Source organism: Chiloscyllium plagiosum, chromosome 3 (assembly GCF_004010195.1).
Source record: "Chiloscyllium plagiosum isolate BGI_BamShark_2017 chromosome 3, ASM401019v2, whole genome shotgun sequence".
In the NCBI taxonomy this organism is placed as follows: domain Eukaryota; kingdom Metazoa; phylum Chordata; class Chondrichthyes; order Orectolobiformes; family Hemiscylliidae; genus Chiloscyllium; species Chiloscyllium plagiosum.
In genome coordinates this window covers 88,048,871-88,072,165 of record NC_057712.1, presented here as the reverse complement: position 1 = coordinate 88,072,165, position 23,295 = coordinate 88,048,871, and the positions used below count along the sequence as shown (strand labels likewise).

At 40.0% G+C, this 23,295-nt stretch overlaps 1 protein-coding gene across 24 annotated transcripts in view; it reads right to left on the bottom strand.

Moving 5' to 3' along the window:
• snap91a (synaptosome associated protein 91a) overlaps window positions 1-10,150 on the bottom strand; it is a 222,718-nt gene extending 212,568 nt beyond the window's left edge. For 18 of the 24 annotated variants that reach the window (XM_043685669.1, XM_043685700.1, XM_043685697.1 and 15 more), the window contains exon 1: window positions 9,495-9,994. In XM_043685669.1, coding sequence (XP_043541604.1) covers window positions 9,495-9,624 — 130 coding nt within the window. In that variant the 5' untranslated portion in view covers window positions 9,625-9,994. Of the gene's footprint in view, window positions 1-9,494; window positions 9,995-10,042 lie in introns of those variants that run through there. The other 6 variants (XM_043685818.1, XM_043685795.1, XM_043685801.1 and 3 more) reach the window with 2 other exon arrangements.
• Between the last annotated feature and the right edge of the window lie 13,145 nt (window positions 10,151-23,295).

Sequence of the window (23,295 nt, the reverse complement as noted above, 5' to 3'; positions counted from 1 at the left end):
GAATTCACTGAGGGAAGATTTGGAAATGCAAAGAAGAGGGATAAGACAATAAAGCAAAGTAGTGATGAAATTAATGATAACCAGTGTGTGACAGAAAGGATCAGAGAATACAGACACACACTGGCAAGGGCAGGTCATGAAGAATCTTAAACAACTGGAATTAAAAGCTCTTTATTGGAGTCGATAGTGCATTCATAACCTGGTGAATAAATTGACAGCATAAATAGCAATAAATGAGTATGATTTAATGGCCATATAGTGACATAGCTGCAGAGTGACCATCTTTTATCGTAGCAGAGGGTGAGAACTTTGGATCTGAAAGTAATGTCTTAAACTTAAACAAAGGCAAATAAAAGTATGAGGTCAAGGAAAAATAGAAAAGCAGACAGTATTATGGAGAGTGCCTGCACGATGTTACAGTACAGAAAGTTCTGACTGATCTTGTTCATGAAGTCACCAAAACTCAGTTTAGATGCAGCAAGTAATTTGAAAGGAAAATTAAAAGTTTCCTTTGCGAGAGACATAGGGTATAGAAGTAGTGAAATCATGCTCCAACTACAGGGCATTCATGAGAAAACACCTGCAGTACAAGGTAGTCCACTCTAAGAGGGACATAACTGTACTGTAAATAGGGGAGGGAAAGTGTACTAGACTTGTTCCCTGGAATGAAGGGTTTGTTTACATGGAAAGATTGAGCAGGTTGAACCCACACTCCCTGGAGTTTAGAAGGAGAGGTGATCTTATTAAAACTCAGTGAGTGAATGTGCGTGCGCATGTGGGGCCATGTAATGTAGATACTGGGAGAATCTATTCTCATATGGGAATTTAGAACTCGAGGCACACTTTAAAAGCAAGAACTCGCCTCTTCATCTCTGGAAGAGATTGGAATTTTTCTCTTAGTGTCATTAGTTTTTGGAATTTTCTTCCACAGAGCAGCAGAGACTAGGTCATTGAATACATTCAAGCTGGTGTTAAACAGAATTTCAATTTACAGACTTGGTTCTGGGGAAGCAGGAAAGTGGAGTTAAGAGTTAATCAGATCATTCATAATGTAGACTCAGTGGGGTGCATGGCATACTCTTGCTTTTATAACAGTGCAGCTAACATGGGTGCCAGGTCATGAATCTCAAGAACTGGGTCAGCTGGGGAAAAAAAAAAAGATAAATACAGGCTCAAGACTAGAGTTAGGTGTTCCTTGTTGGACGATGAGGAAAGTTTAACAGATTTTCTCTACCTTAGCAACAAAATTGCATGTAAGAGTTCAAGTTGAAGAAACAAGGGAATCAGACTGAGGTGATTGGTAGAAAAGGGTTAGGCCTCACTTTTGTCACCTGGATAATCCTAGAGAAATAGGTGTTTTTTGCCAGAAGATTAAGGTCCTTTACAGCTTGATATGTCCCAACCAGAATACTGAGAACAGTGTGCCAGTTCATGAATTGAAATGTAGCAAGTACCCAGAATTTGTTGGTACTTCAGAAGAGAGATGAAATTCAACATGCTACATTAAATCTCTTGTAATTATTAGTTCTTCTCATGTGAAAGTGTCATCAAATTCTAATATTAAAGTGGACAAATGTCTCAAGAATCTGAGTAGCATCAAAACCCAAAAATATAAAAGTAATCACTTAATTCAGTTCTTCCATCCATTATTTTCCATTAAATCTTGGTACAATGATGTCCATTTATCACACCACAAAAGTTGTGTCAATTTAGTTTCCTGTTCTTCCAAAATAAATTACTGCTCCTATAAATGCAAAAATCATTCAAACAATTGATGATTTGCAGATCGAAGTGCACACAGTACAAAATGCAAAAATTGTGATGTGTGCAAGTCTGTGGCCAAGTTCCGGCACAATACACAACAGATGAGATACAAAAAAATCTAAATGACATTTCACAAATTGAGGAATACGGGTCGTTCTGCTATAATGTATGTTTCATTTACACGAGTTTTCTGCAATGTAATTGACGAATTGGGGGACACTATTTCTAAAGTACAAACTTTTAAAATGTGTTGGTTGTAACACAACCCTTGACAACACTAAGTGCTGTTTCTAAAGTGTGATTCTTCTATAATTTGAGGTTGCACATGAATGCAACCATCACATTATAGAAGAACTACCTGTAACATTGCAATAATTAAAAACAGGAAAGAGTTAAAGATGGGCATATTTCTGCAAAACAAAGTTAAAGTTCATTCTGGAAAATCAAGTTGGATACAGAACTGGCTTGAAGGCAGAAGTCAGAAGATAGTGGTGGAGGGTTAGTTTTCAGACTGGATGCCTGTGACCAGGGGTGTGCCACAAGGATCACTGATGGGTCCACTGATTTATATTAATAGTTTGGATGTGAAAATAGGAAGTACAGTTAGTAGATTTGGAGATGACACCAAAATTGGAGGTGTAGTGGACAGCAAAGAAAGTTATCTCAGAGTACAATGGGATCTTGATCAGATGGGCCAATGGAGTTTAATTTAGAGGTGTTGCATTTTCGCAAATAAAAATCAGAGCACAACTTATACACTTAATGGTAAGATCCTGGGAGTGTTGCTGAACAAAGAGACCTTGGAGTGCATGGTCATATTTCTTTGAAAGTGAAGTCGGGGATAGATAGGATAGTGAAGGAGGCGTTTGGTATGCCTGCCTTTATTGGTCAGTGCATTGAGTACGGGAGTTAGGAAGATGTTTTGCAGCTGTTCACGACTTTGGTTAGCCCTCTGCATGCAATGCTGATATAGGAAATATGTTGTGAAAGTTGAAAGGATTCAGAAAAGATTTACAAGGATTTTGCCAAGGCTAGAGGGTTTGAGTATAGAGAGAGGCTGAACAGACCGAGGCTATTTTCCCTGGACCGTCACAGGCTGAGGGGTGGCGTTTTAGAGACTTACAAAATCATGAGGGACAGGGATAAGCTGAAAAGATAAGATCTTTTCTCTAGGGTGAGGGAGTCCAAAACTAGAGGGCACAGCTTTAAGGTGATATCGGGAAGATTTAAAAGGGATCTAAGGGACAACTTTTTCCACACAGAGGGTGGTGCATGTATGGAACCAGCTGCCAGAGGAAGTGGTGAAGGCTGGTACATGAACAAAAATTAAAAACATATCTGGATGGGCATATGAATAGGAAGGGTTTAAGAGGAATATGGGCCAAAGTCTGGCAAATGGGAGTAGATTAATTTAGGATATCTGGTCGGCATGGATGGGTTGGACCGAAGGGTCTTTTCCATCTATACAACTCCATGGTTCTAAGTTACTGGTAGGTGTGATGAAATGATAGTACAAGTGAAAAGGAAGTGCTAACAGAAAACTATAAATGATGTTTTTAAAAAAGGCAAATTAGAATCTAATCTTTAAGTATTGTAGGAGGAATTATAACAAATTTTAATCAGCTGATTTTTCAAATTATTTGGGAAGAGGGGGAGAACATGGTGTTTCCACACAAGCATGCACACTGTTAATGTGTAATCTAAGTGTACATGTGGTGTTACCAACAGGGTCTATCAAGGAGGTGGCCTGATAAGCTTGGCATCCAGTCCGGTGGGGTGGGGTGGGATGCGGTGCGGTGCAGTTGAGAGGAGGCCAGGACGCCTTCACAACAAACAAAGATGGTGGCCTAGATGGGGAACACAAGGAGATAGTCAGGCAGGCACTAGGATCCGGCAAGCGTAAAGTCAAATATTTCCTGATCCAGCAGTCCTTCAATTGGATTTAGCTAGGAAAATCTAGTGGGCCATGATTAACTTTCAACAGTGAAAATAGACAAATAGTTTAATTTAAAATTGCCAACTGCACTCAAGTGGCAGGGCAATCCAATCCACCTTTTTGGATGTGGGACAGCAGAGGGAAAAAAAAAAGAAAAATAAGCAGTATTGAAATTTTGAAAGTGCAACACTGTGTTTATCAATTCAGTATAAGGTTTTAAATTTCAAAATCAGGTGAGACACAGTGATGAGCATCCCTAATTCTTATCTGAAGTAGTTCAAAGGTAATGTATTAAGCTACTAACCATAAAGTTTTGAAATAGCTTATAATTTGATACATATTTGCTTTATAATTTGTCAGTTTTTTCAGCATTTGTCCCAAAATGGAGGAGAAAAACGTGACTTTTCACAACTATATAGAAGAATGCCACATAAACCATTCAAACTTCTAACACCAGCTGGACCATTTCCTTTTCCACTTCAAATATGACTTGAATTATGAGTATTCTCCTACACACACATGCCAAATCTGATCCAATTTCGAAGTACTGCATTCCATGCCAATGAAGCCAAATAACTGTCTAAAATATCTATAGTTTTGTCTGCATCTAATAACATCTTACACCAGTGCTTGCCGATTCTCTCTCTCTCTTGTACACAATCTCCTTTTAATGCTCAGACTTCAGATGACCTCCAGAGTCAAACATTTAGGTACGGAGTTGTTGAGCAGAATAGGCAGGCAGATGGCTAGGAAGAATAAGCTGCTGAGCATGAGACAAGTTTAGTCCGGTTGGAAATACTAAAATTTAAAATGCAGCAATATTATACTAAAAATAGAAACAATGCATCAATTTTGGCACTTAACATATTTATAACATAATTTTGGCAACAACTTTATTCTAAACCAAACTTCCAAAATAAATTCAGATAATCAACTCCCAGACTTCTGATATCACACTGTATTAAAAAATTGGCTTACAGGAAACAGCACAATACTTAGTAATTTGACCTAATTTGGTTGCATGTTTTTAAACTAGTACTCAAAAGGAAAAACAAGATTTAAAAAGAAAGAATTTGCTCTATGGTTTGCACTCAAAACTCTGACATATACTGCAATGTTTGATGATCTGCAAGTGCAGAATATGTTTGAAGCTTGCAACATTACTATAAGATGCAATCACAGAATGGGCTGAAATTTAAATATGCAGAGGCACACAAATTTGGAAGAAGATGGAGATGTAAATAAAATTAGGGCTTCTCCTACTAACAGCTTTTCCTACCCTGCTTCAGACATTAAACCACTTTCAGCATCAAATCCACAAGCATGGGGTTATAATTCTCATGCTGATGCTACAAGCAACTTCCATCTACGCCTATTTGATTTCATTGAGGAGGTTCGCTTCCCAGTCAGTAAGAAAATCATCTCTTGCTGGTCCTTACAGCCTTCAGTCAATAGGAGTCCGGCCTGAAACATTGGTTTTCCTGCTCCTCAGATGCTGCCTGACCTGCTGTGTTTTTCCAGTAACACACACAACTCTGATCTCCAGTATTTGCAGACCTGACTGTCTCATAACCCTTGAAAGCCCAGATTCGACTGTGCCATTTCCCACCAATTCTCCCAACTCCAAAAATCTGTCCAATCGGACATGGGTACCAGAGTTTAACAGTTACATTCCTGGACTAAGTCAGACGTCTAATCATGCTCAGAGAAGTTCAAATCCCAGCTCAGAAATAAAATGAATTTACATTAATTTAATGGTTAGTGTCAGCCAAACTACTGGTTTATTAGTGGTTTAACAACAGTTTAGGAAAAGAAGTTTGCCTTCCTTATCTGATTTTAACTGCTCTTTAAAATGGTCTGAGCAAGGCCACAGTTGTATCAAAACTAAAAAAACATCGAAAAACAATATAGATAATGTGGCATCGACCCAAGCATTCAGACATAACAAAATCACAATCAGGCAACACAACCCTGCAAATTCTCATCAACATCAGCAGAATGTTTTCCAAAATTAAGAGCTTTTCCTTGGATTAGTCAAGCAAAATCTGAGTTTAATTCTCAGCATCATACTTTTCAGCAAACATTCCAGGCTCCTTCACTAACCCTGGATACGTCCTGTCCTATTGATGGCATTACAGCTCTTTGATCCTGGGAATCTTGATCATTGCATCCAGAGTCAATAAAATCATATGGCATCGGGTCAAACAAACATTAGCATGGAAACCCAACTGTCACCTACTGCTCCCTCATCTGATGGATCAGTACTCCTCTGGTTACTACTTATTTGGAAGAAGCGCTAAGGGTAGCGAGCACACACCCGAGTGAAGAGCTTACCCACACATTGCAAGAGAAAGCCTACTTGAACTTAGTCACACTAGGCTCAGCTGTGACACACAATCGCAAAACGTAATCACTGAATAGTGCACTGAGAGTCAAAAGTCCTATCTTTGCACAGAGATCTCACATGATGTTGGAGTGCTATCACTATGTGATAACTGAGAATAGATTTTGCAGCTCAAGATTAGGTACCTAGGCTTGAGCCATCAGCAGAATGAAGTTTCACCAAGGTACGTCAGAGTCAGAATCATACAGCACCTAAACAGACCATTCAGTTTAACCCGTCCATGCCAAACAGGTAGTCCAAAAGCAACTAGTGCATTTACCTTTGTTTGGTCCATATCCCTCTAAACCTTTCCTATTCATGTCTTTTAGACATTGCAATTGTATAAGCCTCGACTACTTTCTCTGTGAGGTCATTCCATACACATACTACCCTGTTTGAGAAAGTTGCCTCTCAGATCCCTTTTAAATCTTTCCCCCTCACCTTAAATCTATGCCCTCTAGATTTGGTCACACCTATCCTTGGAAAAAGACCTTGGTTATTCATCTCATCTATGCCCCTCATGATTTTATTATCCATAAGGTTCCAACCTATCCAGCCTCTCCTTATAACCCAACCACTCCAGTCCCAGCAACATCCTTGTAAATTTCTTTCGCACCCTTTCTAGCTTAACAACATTCTTCCTATAGCAAGATGACCAGAATTGTATGCAGTATTCTGAAAGTGGCCAATGTCCCAACCCCTATAATCAATGCTCTGGCCAATGAAGGCAAGCATGCCAAACACCTTCACCACCATGTCTACATGTGACAACACTTTCAAGGAACTATGAACTTGCACCCCTCTTTTCTACCTTGTGAAGTGATACTAATATTATGCAGATCAGATGCTATTTCACAACTAGGTATCAACACCTGCAATTTAAAATATAAAAACAAGCAACATATGTATTTCTGAAATTTAAATTTTAGTAATTCTGTGACATGGCTCTGCAATCCATTTTCATGCATCAATATCTTTATAGATTATGCACTACTTTCTGAAGCCATTGTTAAAGTATTCTAAAAATTGATCCAGAGTAACCATATCATTTCACACACCACTCACCTTTTCTGCATTGCTGAAGACACTGCTGAAATCTGAGCATCCCACTGAGCTTCTCTTTTTCTTAAAGGATGCATGAGACACACTATATTCAAGATGCTGGAAGCCTAGCTAAGTATTTGAATACCTCCAGTTTGACTGATCATTGTAAAATGATTTTACTGGCACCATATACAAACTACAGGTTCCAATTTGTTAACGAGCTGTAAATATGTAGAAAGTGAATAGACATTTTCAGATGCAAAATTTATAGTTTAGTATTCAAAAAATTCTATATTGTACTCCATTTGTTCAGTAGATATGTACACCTCCCTGTGCATAACTAAATCATAAAGATCAATGAGGTTCCATATTCAATGTCAACCATGGTGACATCCAACTCAGGTATTTCAATTACAGTCAACACCAATGAGGTAAGCAAAGTTTTAAAAAAAGTAAATCAAGTGTGAATAGGAAAGGTTTGGAGGGATATGGGTCAAATGCAGACCAATGGGACTAGTTTAGTTTGGAACATGGTCGGCACAGACCAGTTGGACCTAAGGGTCTGTTTTCGCGCTGTATGATTCTGTAACTCTAAGTGTTCCCCATCACTACTGAAAGTGATCCAAGTATCGCCACATTAGTTAATGGCAAGAATATGCTGTGCTCCAAATATTGTCACCTTTCTCCACATGGTCATATGCCTGCTCACACTTCCTTTTCAAGTTCAACTGATGTGCAGCCAAGAGACCAGTTAATTGCCCTTAAAATCATTCAATAAACCAGAGTTGTAACCTTTCTGTACAATTTTGCGCAAGCTCTGCAGTATTGCTAAAAATGCTGACTCTTGTTTGCTTTTAAAAAATGATAAAAATATGCCAACTTATCTGGATGCTTTAAAAGAAACTGACTCAGTTATTTAATAAAGTGATTTTTACAGAACTTTCAAATATTCTTAAAATTTGCAATTTGTCAGCAACATGTCGAGATGGGGGATAATCAACTAGAAAATTAATCACAATTCACCACTGCTTTACGACTCTTATCAGCACTGCATCTCAATGAAATTACCCATGTGGCATTGATTTGAAATGATAACCAAGGTCATGCTGCTGTTAATTTCTGAAATGAAAATGTAAATTATGCTACGGGTGTTATTTGGATACTTTTAAATTTAAGTTTCATTAAAAGGTATGCTATCAAATTGTCATTTCAATCTCATTTTACGATCTCCTCTGCTCAAACCTAACTGCTGACTTGTCTAATGCAGCGTTTACGAATAACAATACCTCATCATCAGCAGTATAAAACACCTTGGAACTAGACACTATTTTGAATAATATTTGTACGTTATTAATCAGAATAATCCAACTACGCTAATCTTAGATCCAAAAAAAAACAGTGCTTAAACAGCAACATCCAGAGGGATTAGCAATACGGAAAGGAATGGGGGCAGGGCAAGAAGAATCACCGCCACATCAGAAGCATCGATGCTCTCAGTAAACTGCACCATTCCGACCTAACCCTCTAGCTGCAATTTTTTTTAAAAAATCATTTTGAATCCGCCCCTCCCCCTCAGAAAACTGCTGATGTGTTCGAAACACGTATATGGCCCACCATACAGCAACCCGTGTTAAATCGTAATTATAAATTCTGTCAGTGCTATGAAAAATTTCAGCCCATCGAAATCTGCGTTTCCTATACCAGTTCACTTCGTAAGCGAATAAACTGCAGTATCACAACCAAATCCTGTTTTATTATACATGACAAACACTGCAACATCCCATCATTTGTTCGGCGCATCAAATTCAGTAGAGCGCATTTTTATTTGCGACGTTTAAAAAATTTAACGACCAGATGTCCTCAGCAATTCTACTAGTAAAATATTTATTATAGTTCTGGCACTGGCGCTATATTACTGCCACCGTTACCTCTCGGCTCCAGAACTATGAACACAGCCCACTTTTTTTGTGCAAGCTCGGACTCCATTACAACGAACATAAATACCAGTGATGGAGAAAAGCAAATAAAACACAGGAGCCAGGAATATCAGCAAAAAAAAATGCCTGGGAATAAACGGAAGCGCCAGCAAATAGTTTTTAAAAAGAGATTGGGAGTGAGAACAAACTGGCAGCGCACATGCAAGTCAATTTTTTTCTTAAACGCAAAACATCGAGAATACACACCGTTGCAAATATTGGGAAATTGTAATAAGGAAATAAAAGGGCATTGAATTTAGACATTGCAATGCCAAGCTCTGAGGTCGTTTTATGTCCGATATAGTGAAGGGTAAGGGTTGGGGGGTGGGGGGAAGAGAGAGAGAAGAGGGGCTGTAATTATATGAAGGTGGGGGTAAACAAAGTCTCTTACAGTCCAGGTGCTTCTTCTTGGGTCCCATCACCTCATGGGTGGTCGCCTTGCAGACAGCCCTGGCCACGGCCGAGCCAGTCACACTGTACTGAGCCGCGGCGATCCGGTCCGTGATCGTCTGGCCCGACATTTTCTCGCTTTAATCTTCCTCCTCCTCCTCCTCCTTCTTCCTCGTTTTCCCCCTTCCTCACTTTGCAAGTGAATAATTGATGTCCGAGAGAGAGAGAGAAAAAAAGAAAGGCCGGGGAGGGCGAGGGAGACAGAAAGAGAGAGAGAGACGAAGATGTCAATGAACCCGAAGTACGGTATACCAGAGGTGGGTGAAATAAAATGAGAGGGTAGGACGGGGCGGGGGAAAAGTGAGAAAAAAAGAGAGAAACGAGGAGCCGCTAGTCAGAGAAGGAGAGGCTCACACCTGGGGAGCCGGGGGGAGGGGAGCGGGAGGAGGAGGAGACCAGGCCCCGGGCCCGGCCCCGCTCCAGACCCGGAGGGAGGGAGGTAAAGGCCCCCCCACCCCCGGCCCTCGCCGCCGCTGACACCGCTCTCACTCCCAGTCCGGGCCGGGATCTTTTCTTTTTGATCATAAAATGGCGATTGATTCAAGGGATTTAATCGGATTTTTCCTCCTCTCTCTCTCTCTCTCTTTAACTCACTCACTCACTCCCTCCCTCCCCTCCTCCTCCTCTTCTCCATTGACACGTCACTATCACCCCTGCCCCGCCCCACCCCATCATTTAAAGGGGAGGGTCCCCCGTCTCCCCCCACTCCCCAGTCCCCAGTCAGCTCCTGCGTATCTGCCGACACAAATTACACCTGTCCGGAGGGATGGAGGGGGGAATGTGGAGGATGCCACCTCAATGGGTTCCGCTCGCCTTCGATCCTGTCATCCTCTCCCTGCTCGTGGCAACAATGCAAACTTTCAATGCTCCTTCCTCCAAAGCCTCACTCAGACCTGATCTAAGAGGTTGCACTCTCCTCATTCTGTCCTGTCCTGTCTTGCATTCATTCCTATCCCCCCGCCTGGATACTTGATATTTGCTGGAGTTTTTAAAAAAATATATATTTTAACATTTCACCGAGCCATTTGCTGGTTAATATGTAGGTTTGTGTAAACCGCGCTGTTCTGGGCAATCAGTTTACCGTTTCGGATTCCTGTTGTGGTTTTTCAACTTTTTTTTAAGTAAACGTGAAACCTACATTTTTTTTTCTGTAAGCGTTTCCACTAAAAATAGCAAGTATCGTGAAATATCACCAAGTCGTGTCATCGTATTCAGACTTGTAGTTTTGATTCATCGTCCCAAACCGCTTAGTCAGCGAGCACAGCTGTAGGAACGTGGGAAATTTTGACCAAAAACTAAGCAGTGTTATTTGACGATATATAGTATGACCCATTCCATCTACCTGTCTAGCCTGACAATGTATGGCAATGGCATAAATAAACTCCTCTGTTAATAACATTAAGAACATACCAATTTATAAACGAAAATATCTGGTCTTCTTTAAAATCCAAGAATAATCTTGCCTCTCATATACTTGAATGTCTTCCTATTTGTGTTTGCAATAATTCTCTTGGTGACATAAGATGATAGATTTTCTAAAAAAAAGATTAGACTTTTTTTTATTCTCTTGCCCGGACTTCTCCATTTTCAGCTCTTTCAAATGATTGCTGGAGCTAAGTAAATTTCTGATTCCTCTAACCTCTAATTTTCACATATTCCCTCCTCATCACATATCACTAGTACTTATTGTGTCAGTTAGAATCAACAATCGTTTGAAATATAATAACTGGTGAGTGCAGTAAGAGACTAGGTGGCACTGTCCCAGGAAGATCCCAAGTATCATAGAATCTCAACGCAATACCTATTTTCTTCAACAAACTGTTCAGTGATGTTATACACCACCTCTGGAGCATGTGAGACCTGAACCTGGGACTCCTGGTCTAGGGGTAAGGACAATGCCACTGCACCACACCAGCCCCCATATTGCAATCTAGTATAATTTGGTCCAGAGGTTTTGTAAAGGTTTGAAGCTTAGTTTGTGGATGAGGTCATAGATTCATTTGCCAAGCTGGTGTGGTTTTCTGCAGATGTTTCGTCACCTCACAAGGTGATATCGTTAGTGCGAAGCGGATAGTATTTGTCTCCCATCATCAGACTAGTTTGCACTGATGCTGTCACCTAGTAAGGCAACAAAACATCTGCAGACAACCACACCAACTCAGCGAATGATTCTATGACCTCATTATTTGGTCTACCATGCTTTCCAATTGCGATTCTTACAGTGTCATTCCCTACACTCTCCACATAACCCTGTATATTGTTTATTTTCAAATAATCATCAAATTCCCTATTGAATGCCTTGAGCAAACTTGCCTCCACCACACCCTCAGGCATGCCAGACTCTTAAACACACATTGAGTGAAAAAGATTTTGTTCATATCACTTTAATTCTTTTATCAATTATTTTAAAGCTATGATCTCTCACTCTCAAACATTTCTTGACTGGGAACATTTTATGCCTATTTACTCTGTTCAGCTCTCTCATGATTTTGAATATTTCAATCAGATCTTCCCTCAGCCTTCTCTTCAAGGAACGGTCCCAACATCTTCATCTATCTCTGTAACTAAAATTCCTCATTGTGGTATCATTATCATGGCTTTTTTTAGGCATTGTCTCCTCTTATCCTTCCAAAACTGTGACAACTAGGAGCGGACACAGTACTCCAGATGAGGCCGATATTCAGTTTCTCACTTTTTAAAAATGCTAGACCAAAATGACATTGAAAGCTGAGAAGAAGCTATTCAGCCCATTGAAGCTCATCTCAATATTTTAATTCTCCAAGACTATTGTCTTCATCTATTTGGAATGGTGCACAGTATAGCAGCATGTTCCATTTATTGTCTGTTACAAAGAGAAAGACTTGAATTTATAAAACACCTTTCACAACATTAAGACATTCCAAAACTCTTTGGAGCCAATGTAGTGCTTCGAAGAGCTATGATGTATGAAGTGTGACAGCCAGTTCGCATAGCATAAACTCCTAAAAATTGCAATATAGTAATAACCAGATAATCTATTTGGTGATGTTGAGAGATATATTAGCTGTGACACTGGAAGTGTGTGAGAGTCATAGAGTCATAGAGATGTACAGCACGGAAACAGACCCTTCGGTCCAACCCGTCCATGCTGACCAGATATCCCTACCCATCTAGTCCCACCTGCCAGCACCTGGCCCATATCCCTCTAAACCCAGTAACACTGGTGCATATAGTGGAGGTGATGGGCTGAAGTCCTCAGGGATGCTTATCGGTTGCAAAGAGTAAAGCACTGTCTGGTCAATGGCATTGGGATGTTGGATCCCAAAGGTTCCACTGTGGGTTTAGAAAGTATTGCCTACCTCGCCACAAAATTTGGTGTTAATGAAAATATTATGCACAGAGAAGAATATAATTGATCAGAAAACACAACCTGACGACTGAATATCATTCCCATTTTTAGGCCTGGCACCAGACTTTGTCTCATAAAAACAAAAGTCCACCAATGCAATCATTTAGGTCCAATTCAGAGGATGAATGAAGCATTGACTTAAAGTCTCATCAAAAGATAGCACCATTATCTATGCAGCACAAGTGCAATACTGCACTGGAGTGTTGACCAAACGTTTGTGCTTAAGTTTCTGGAGTGGAACTTGAAATGACAATCTCTGGCTCAGACAATATTACTCCCATTGATCCACAACTCACCTACACCAGTCACTCTGCACTTTCGCTGCAAACATGCATATACTTCCTTCTATTTTTTTCATCCAAGTCATCGACATAGATGGAAAAAGAAACACCTGAATAATGGCACATCCCCGACAATTGGAGTGCTTTCACCTTACTCTCTTTGCCTCCATCCTCCTAATGTATTGCCAATCCTTAACATAAGAATACCTCAGATTCCATTCGCTTTTAGTTTTGCAACTAGTCTCTTGCACAGATCTTATCAAATGGTTTATAAAAGTTTATATAACCTATATTTATTGACCAACCCCCATTTGGTATTTAATGACTCCCTCAAGAAGTTCAATTCATTTATGCGAACAGTACTTTTCTTTCACAAGTCCATGCTGAATCTTTCTGATCACTTTGTACTTATCTCTATTGCTTCTTGGACCTTCTCTCACTCCCTCCTTTGACTGCAAAGCTACCCTGCCCCAATCACTCACCTGGCTGAGGACTGTCCCATGGGTTCCTGATGGTATCATTTTCCACTTGATTTTCATAAATTTTATTTTCATGATCATATAATTCCAGCAGATTTGCAATGGGAGACAAGCAAGAGAAATGAAAATAACACCCACAAGTAAAAATGGCTGGGGTCCTATATTATTGAATTGATGGGGGCTTCCTCCTCTCCTGTTCCATGCATCTTGCCTGTTCTAAATATGCACTTAAGTTAAAATGTGTCCAAAGTTACTTTATTTGGTTTACTGTCCTTATAATGTAGTTTAAATTTCACGAAACCCTTTCAAGTAGTAAAATAATAATTCAAATTAAAATCAGCTCTAGTTTCAAAATCTAACTCAGATGTCCTGGAGACAGCCAAAATCATCTAGAAGAATGGGAGAAAGAAGCATCCAAAGACAGTTCAGTGTAATTTTTCCTGGAAGTCAGAGAGGTATCGTCCCTATGAGGTTGCAACTTGGAGCAGGAGGTTATAAATTGTGAGCAAGCCTTGAGCCTTACACCACTTATCTGAGACTCAGAAAGGCATTATGAGAGTGCAGCTTAGATTGGGGAGTTATAAATCATGATTGAACCTTGAGGCCTGCATTACTTACCTGGGAGTTAGAAAGGCACACCATTCAGCTGCTCAGAATCACCCCATGCTGAGCTCAAAACTCTGGGAAATAATTGGTTGGTAGGAAACTGCTATTAGTTTTTAACTTGCTGTAAATTTTTTAAAAAGATTATTATTTTTGAAGAAGTAGCTAAATTTAAATTTAAATTTAACTGAGAAATACCAGGAATATGGGAAAGTTAGGGCCAATATAATAGAGTAATACAAGTAATCCAAATTTTTGCAATGTTAACATAACAGCAAGAATTTTAAGAGATAGCAGCTCAGCCCAGTTGAGTAGAATGTGTAGCTTTTGGAATTCATGGATCTACTGTTGTCCTAGATGGTCAAAATTGAGCTCTGCATTTCAGAACTTAAGAGGTGGCTGAAGACAAGTAGCACATAAACAAGGAAGATAGTTATATGGATAATATGTTCAGAAGCTGCAAATTAAAGGCCTAGAAGTGAAGTGAAATGGGTTACTGTCAGGCAGTCCAAGAAATAATCAGGTACTGCAGGAGTCCGCTTGGGTTGCACTCACAGATCAGTTTTCCATTTGGAAGCTGATGATGGCATTGCTTCCTCAAGGATGTGCAGTCCGAACCAGATTTGTGATATCACAGTGGCTCAGCTGTAAAGGAGAGGAGAAGGAGAATGGAGTAATGGTGATAGAGATTCATTAGGCAGAAGAACAGACACGATGGTACGTTGCCTCCTTCGTGCCAGGTTTCAGGATGTCACAGAAGAGCTGCAGGACATTTTTCTGGACAAGGAACAATCTGAAGTCGTGGTCCACGTCAGTACCAACGACCTAGGTAGGAATGGGAATGCTGTCCTGAAATCAGAATTCATGGAGCTAGGTAGAAAATTAGCAATCGGGACCTCAAGTCTAGCTATCTCTGGATTACTTCCTGTGCCATGTTCAAGTAAGCATAGAAATAGAAGGATAAGGCAAATAAATGCGAGTTTGAAAAGATTGTGCAGCAGGGAAAGCTTTAGATTCCAGATATGGCTCCAGAGAAGATGGCACCTCTGTAAGGCAGACAGGTTACATGTGAACAGAACAGGAGCTGAGTTTCTTGCAGAGTGATTTGCGAGTGACGTTAGGAGGATGTTAAACTTAACTTGGCAGGGGTATAGAAACCAAGAGAAAATATTAGAGAGGGAAACCAGGGCACAAAAATACTTGGAGAGATGAATTACACTAGTAAAAAGAATAGAAAGTTAAGAGATAAAATTGGAGTAAGGAAAAAAGTAATGAGTCTAAATCAGAGTTTCTGCGCCTGAGTATGAATGCACAAAATACAGAAAGTAAGATTGAGGAGTGACAAGTCAGATTGCCATGTGGAGATATGTTGTGGCAAGAACAGATTTGGTTCAAGTAACGGTGAGACTGGGTGCTAAATATTCCTGTATACAGGGTGTTCAGAAAAGTTAGGAAAGGGAAAGATGTGATAACATTGTTTATGAAGAGCATTGCAATGCTGGAAAAAGAGTACCTTCTGAGGATTCAAGGACAGCATTAATCTGGTTAGAGCTAGGGAACGTAAAATGTGAAGGATACAGACCACCAACTATTGGGAAAAATGTAGAGGGAAATTGTAGCGATGTCAACATTATAGAGTTTTTTGTATGAGTGGTTTGGTTCTGGCATATCCTGCCTGGAAATATGGTAGAGGCAGAGTCAATTGAGGCATTTAAGATATCATTGGATGATTATTTGTATAGAAACAATATGGAGCGGTATGGTAGAAAAGGCAGATGAATAGTACTAAGTTGTAGTGTTCATTTGAGAGTCAGTGCAGACACAATGGATTAAAATTACCTCCTTCTGCACCATAACACGTCTGTGATTCTGTGAATCGCCTGAAGTAGCACACTGTTACATACTAAATTAAATTTTCACATTTTGACATTTATGTAAGGCTTTAACTATAAAGCTTGCAATTAATGGCTTTTAGTTTACATGCCAACGTTTGCTAAAATATGCATTTTTAAAAACTGACTTTAACTATGTTTTTGCAATTGTAAATGAAAAGCAGCTTGATGGGAGAAAGATATTTCAGTTTTCTAAAAGCAAAAGGTGTAATTTAATAGATTTGCTGAAGCTACATATGTCACAGTAAAGGGGCAGTTACCAGATATTCATTTTCACGCCACACAATTTAATCACTTTATGACAAGTTATACCATTACACTGTGCGTCTGTGCACGATCATTTTATTCATAAAAGATTATAAGTCTTTCAAAATTGAATGTGATGGATTTCAATGCAGTAGTAAAAAGGAACTTCATTTATCAAAATAATGTAACCAGCAACCTTGGTGTAACAGAAGTAATGAATGCACATCTGTATAAAGTTAAAATCTTGATAGCAGCAAGGAGGATTTTGGAAATGGGGTCACAGATACACTACCACCTCAAAATTCCCCTTTAATGCACACAGCATACTGAATTGGACATAAATCATTATTCCTTGATCCTCACTCAGTTAAAATCCTGGAAGATCCCACCTCACAAGGCTGCATGTGTATTCACCATCACAGAAATCAAAGGTTTAAAAGTCATAATCATAGAGATGTACAGCTCAGTAACAGACCCTTCGGTCCAACCCGTCCGTGCCAACCATATATCCCTACCTAATCTAGTCCCATTTGCCAGTACTTGGCCCATATGCCTCTAAACCCTTCCTGTTCATCTACCATCCAGATGCCTTTGAAATGTTGCAATTGTATCAGCCTCCACCACTTCATCTGGCAGCTCATTCCATACATGCACCATTCTCTGTGTGAAAGATTTGCCCCTTCGGTCCCTTTTATATCTTTCTCCTTTTACGCTAAACCTATGCACTCTAGTTCTGGATTCCCCCACCCCAGGGAAAAAGATTGTCTATTTACCCTATCCATGCCCCTCATGATTTTATAAATCTCTATAACGTCACTCCTCAGCATCAAACGCTCCAGGGAAAACAGACCCAGCCTATTCAGCCTCTCCCTATAGCTCAAATCCTTCAACCCTGGCAACATCCTTGTACATCTTTTCTGAAACCTTTCAAATTTCACAACATCCTTCCGGTAGGAAGGAGACCAGAATTGCATGCAATATTCCAAGAAAGTGACTCACTAGAACAATATCAAAGACAGCTCAGGATGCATAAAAGTACAGACCTTGCCAGTGATGCCCACATCTGGAGCTTGAATAAAAATAAACTAAAGCAATCAAAAGGTAAGGGAACTGAATGATCAATATTAGCTCGCAGTACATATTAATTGTTAAACTATAAGTAACAGTATCTTTGTAGCAGCGCAGTCAGAATAACACATTTTAGATTATAATTCAGATTACATTTATCCAAGCTACTAAATTAACACTTCTCAGATGCTTATCAGAACACGTGTAAATTCGAAGTAAAGACAGGTGTGATAGAAGTGCATAACATTTATTATTATCATTTAGAAATTTGGATCTTTTACATAGAGGCAGATGGATTTTAATTTCAGTTCTGTGATAGCAACTTTTTTTTTAAAAGAGGTCAGAATAGATAGTGGCCCAACGACATCATATTCAATAAAGCATGTGATTCAGTTAAACACTTAGCATGACGCTTGTGGTTTTAATTGATGGGAAGTCCACACTGCTGAGTTTACGACAGACAAACAGGCTTTTTGTTTTGTTTTAATTTCATTTCAGAAGAGTCAAGTTTTCAGTTCAGGAGAACAGTCACCCCAGATGGAACGTTTCACCTTGTGAAGTTTCCAGCTGTGAGAATTTTTAGGGAAGTTTTGAAAAGAAGCTTAGGCTATCAGAACTGAGAGTAGGTTCAGGCTAACAGTACTGGAAAGAAATTGTTAAACTATATTACCAGTTCAAAAAAAGCCAGGAAAAGTTAGTTTTAAATTATTTCTAGCTACGTTAAAACAAATAGACTTGAAATAAGAGACTGATTTCTCTGAGATTTAAATATCCGTAAAAGATATTACTGAGAAACAAGTTGAAACTTTGTTTTGCTGCTAATCTTAAGATCTTTCTAAATTGTTTTACATATATAGCTTTGTTTGGTTTTTCTTCATTTGTGCAATAAGCTTATGGTTCTATGTTCAAACATTTGGCAGCCCCATATACATATGTTCATAGGCTACCACCACAGTAACTGAGTGCAAAAATTAAACTTCTGATCTATCAAACCAGGTTTCACTCTGGGATCTGATATGTCCGTATTACCATCAACTGGAATCATGATACAGGGAAATTAAGTCTGAAGTGTTTCAAGTCAATACAAAGAAGGGTCAAGTAGCTGGTCCAGTTTTGTGTATGCAATGTAGAATATACTCTGCATGATGTGAGCAACCACCAGGGCATATGCATCGGATGATCTTTCCCTCTCTCAAAAGCATAGGTGTGGTTGGCACCAGAGGACTGACTGAAGCTGGAATATAGTGGTATAAGTTTTGGGCTGAATATTGCAAATGGAGGATTCCTGGAAACCTGCTTTATGACTCAAGGTCATCCTGTTATCATTTTGCTTCCCCAATCTTCCTGTGCGAAGTCCCAGGCTCATAGAAATTTCCATATGGGGATAGTCAACAGTGTTATTTTCAGTACTACTAGTGCAATGTCCTTAGGAGTGGAGGAGGAACTTGTTGCTACACCTTCCATAGTGTAATGGCTCCCGTGTTCTGTCAAAGATGATAACAAATTTAATAGGGGTTGTTATATTTAAATTTCTGTATCAGAATGCCTGCTTTGTTGAGTTATAAGTTGTGACCTTAGACGTTGGTAACATTCAGGGTATGAACACATGGTTCTGACATTAGGCATGCAGTGAGTTCCTGCAAAGTAAATATGATTCAAGTAATGTACTTAGTAGTTGCTACAAACAAAAGTGAATGCCGGTTACAGCAGAATTATGTTGTACGTGTTCCATGTCATTTGCAAAGTCCACTTGGTGGTGACCATATACTGTATATATACAATGTTGTGACTCTGCTGCCAGTTAATCTGTTGAGCCTGTGAGCTGCACAAACAGAAATTACTTGGTTTGCTGTAATGGCTGGATTATTTGCAATGTGTTTTGCTGTAAATTAACCTATGCAGTTGGTTAATCCATGATGAACAATGATCTGGTGAACAGTGGTGGTGCTCCAAACAAAATACTATGCTCATGAGGCTGGCTGTTTGAACAATAAGCGAGCAACTGTGGGTGAAATATGTAGTCAACTGTCCAAATTGTGCTGGTGTGTGTCAGACAATCATTGATGTTTTTGATCATTACAACATCTCAGAGGGTATTGAGAGGACAAATTTCTGGCAAGCAAACTAATCCCTTTCCAGAGATCTGTTTAACTCACTCAAAACGCTTGTGATAAGGACATCAACTGGATCGAATAGCAAGCAAGGGACGACACTTTGCCAGAATGTCCTCAAACTTTATAAGTTTAAATGGGGTCACAGCAGATTGCCTAACAGAATTCAAAATGTTTGAACTGCATTCAGAACTATGGTTTCAAGTGTCAGATCAAAACAGGCCATTTATATTTGCTTAGCAATTGAGAAAAAATATGTACACAGACTTAACATGTTAGGATTTACAGCTAAGAGGTAAAGGATCCTTAAAAAAAAGGACCACATTTGAATATCAAATCAAAAGTCAGTATTCACTGACTAGAATTTATGAGGCCACTTTTAGAATACTGCATACAATTCTGGTCGCTCTGCTATAGAAACCATATTGTCAAACTAGAAAAGGTACAGAAAAGATTTACAAGAATGTTGCCAGGACTGGGCGGTTTGAGAAATAAGGAGAGGCTGATAGGCTGGAACTTTTTTCCCTGGAGCATTGAAGGCTGAGGGGTGACCTTATAGAGGTTTATAGAATCATAAGGGGCATAGATAAAGTCAATAGCTAAGGTCTTTTTCCAAGGGTAGGCTAGTCCAAAATGAGAAGGCAAGGTTTAAGCTGAGGGGGAAAGACATAAAAGGGACCCAGGGGGCAACCTTTTCACATAGAGGGTGGTGCGTGCATGGAACGAGCTGGCGGGGAAGTGGTAGAAGCTGGTACAATTACAATATTTAAGAGACATTTGGACAAGTACATGAATATGGGCCAAACACAGGCAAATGGGACAAGCTCAGACCTGTTCGGCCTACACAAGTTGGATTGGAGTGCCTGTTTCCATGCTGTATGACTTGTTATTGTTATTGTAAATGGTTAATTTTCTTTTTGAAAAGATGATGCTCTAGTACCTTGCCTTTAAGAGAGGTCACCTTTCAGGACTCCAAATACTATGTACATACAAAGTTGCAACTCTGCCTACCTTTCATTCACTTGCGAGACATGGACGTTGCTGACTGTGTCAGCATTTATTGCCAGTCCCTCGTTGCCCTTGAAAAGGTGGTGATGAGCTGCCTTCTTGAATAGCTGCAGTCCCAGCTGTAGTTAGACCCATAGTACCATTGGGGAGGAGATTTCAGGACATCGACTCAGTGGCATAGAAAGAATGGTGATATATTTCCTGGTCAGAATAGTGAGTGGCCAGGAGGGGAACTTGCAGGTGGTGGTGTTCCCATTTATCTGCCTCTGTCCTTTTAGGTGGACGTAAGTAGTGAGTATGGAATGTACTGTCTAAAGAGCTTTGGCAAATATCTGTAGAGCATCTATTAGATAGCACACACTGTGGTAGAGGAAGTGGCTGTTTGTGTATACCAATTAAGTGGGTTGCTTTGTTCTGGATGGTATCAAGCTTCATAAGTTTTGTTGGAGCTGGACTCATCCAATCAAGTGGGGAGTAATCCATCATACTCCTGACTTGTGCCTTATAGATGGTGGAAAAGCTTTGGAAAGTAAGGAGATGAGGGGGGGAAAATGAATGCTTGATATCAGTCGCCTGTCTCCTTCCAAGGAGCAAGCCATGGGGTCAGAAGGAGAGAACCAGAATTATGCCTGTGGTGAAGGGGAGATGGGATGCATATAGCCAAATGGTGAGAAAACCTTTATGTTGTTGCTCCAAATCACTCATGAAGCAGCAGCATCTTAAAAATAACTTGGGTAATGGTGGTAGTTGCGCATTTCTCTTTGCAGCCTCTGGATCCCACCCCCAAGGACAATTTCTAGTATCACCTTGAGCATGGCTGCTGAGCCGGAAGAGTTAGCAACCTCAGAGGATGCCCTATCAAGGCCCTCCTCCCCAGTCTTTACCAGCATAGAGATATTCACATTGTTAGATAATTAATCTAGAATAGGCTTGCGGTCACATTCTGCTGAACACAACAGTGATACAAGTCCACAGCTTGTGCAAGCTGCTATAGCCATGGTCTTGGACACTCAGAGGACTGCTGTGCAGGCCCCTGCTGATTCAGTACAGATGTTGAATTTCTGCACTTGGTCATTATTGGGTATACATAGTCAATCGGGGAATATCTGACAGAGGTGCTAGAAATCATACACAGACTTGAGTGAATGGTGGAGGAGTTTGCTGAGGTTCTGTCTAATGTCAAGGCACTAACATCTGAGGGCATGGGTTGTGATTGTAGAAAGCCAGATGCACCGGAGCTGAATGTGTGGAGACCTTCTTTCCATCACTTAAGACATAGAGGCATTCAATTAAGATTAGGGGAGAGTGAGGCACATTGGCCTCCCTTTCCCAGTGTTCCATCCCCTTAAAATGTGGCCCATTACATACTAACAAGGAAGAGGAACCAGGTACCCAGGTACTGTCATCTCAGGAATGCTCTTCCTAGGTAGTCCAGGCAACCAAAGCATGTCTTTAGCAGACATATTGTCTGACCCTAGTGGATGCATAGCCAGCATTGGTCTGCTGTCAACATCAGTTTGTCATTTCACATTGTAGTTACTAGCCACACTTTCTGTGGATACCCCTTGTCATCTACGTGCAAGTTCTTGAGACGACTAAGCTGTGTGAGCATTTGCAGAACCTGGGGACTGTGCAGAATGTCAGCATTGTAACAGCTCCCTGGTTAGAGGGCACATACCTGCAGGAATTACTGTCTGTGGTCAGAAACCATCTGGACCTGGAGGGTGAGAAATTCCTTCCTGTTCAGGAATCTGACTAGATGATCCCTCCAGATCTAAGCACCATATATGTGCAGTCGATGACCCTTTGAATCTGAGGTAATTTGGCAAAAGATAACTCGAGTTTTGAAAGAATTAAAAAAGGAAAAGAGTAACGCAAGTGAGAGTTGTTTCTCTAGAGAGTGAATCTGAGAAATTAATATTGGGAATTTGGGAAATGGCAGAAATGTTAAACAGAAATATTCATCCATTTTCACTGTGGATGACATAAATAACACAGAATCAAAAAATCATAGAATTTTACAGCACAGTAAGAGGTCATTCGACCCACAATGTCTGTAATATTCCAGAAGTAATTTTAAATTAAGAGGTAGAAGGGGAGAGAGAAACACAAAATAATTACAGGAACCAGCTAAAGGATATAGGCCATCAGATCCAGGGAATTTGTCAAATTTTACTTCCAGTAATTTTTCCAGTACTTCTCTTCTACTTTTTAAAAAAAGTTTATTCATTCATATTATGCAGACACAATGTCCATTGCTTATTGTCCTTGAGAAAATGATAGTGAGCTGTCTTGTTGAACCACTGCAGTCCATCTGGAGCAGGGATACCCACAGTGCTGTAGAAAGGAAATTCCAGGATTTTGATCCATTGACAACGAAGGAATGGCAGCACAGTTTCAAATTGGAATGGTGAAGGTGAATGTACAGGTGACGATGTTTCCATATATCCACTATCTTGTCCTTCTTTCTGGTAACATCATGGGATTTCAAGAATTCCAGATTTCACTCTTGAAGTACCTGGAGTGGGTTCCTGAAGTGCATCTTGTAGATGGTACATACTGCTACCATTGTGCTTTGGTGGTGGAAGAAATGAATGTTTGAGGTGGCAGACATTATCAAATAGATTGCTTTCACCTGGCGGCACGGTGGCATGTGGGCGGCACGG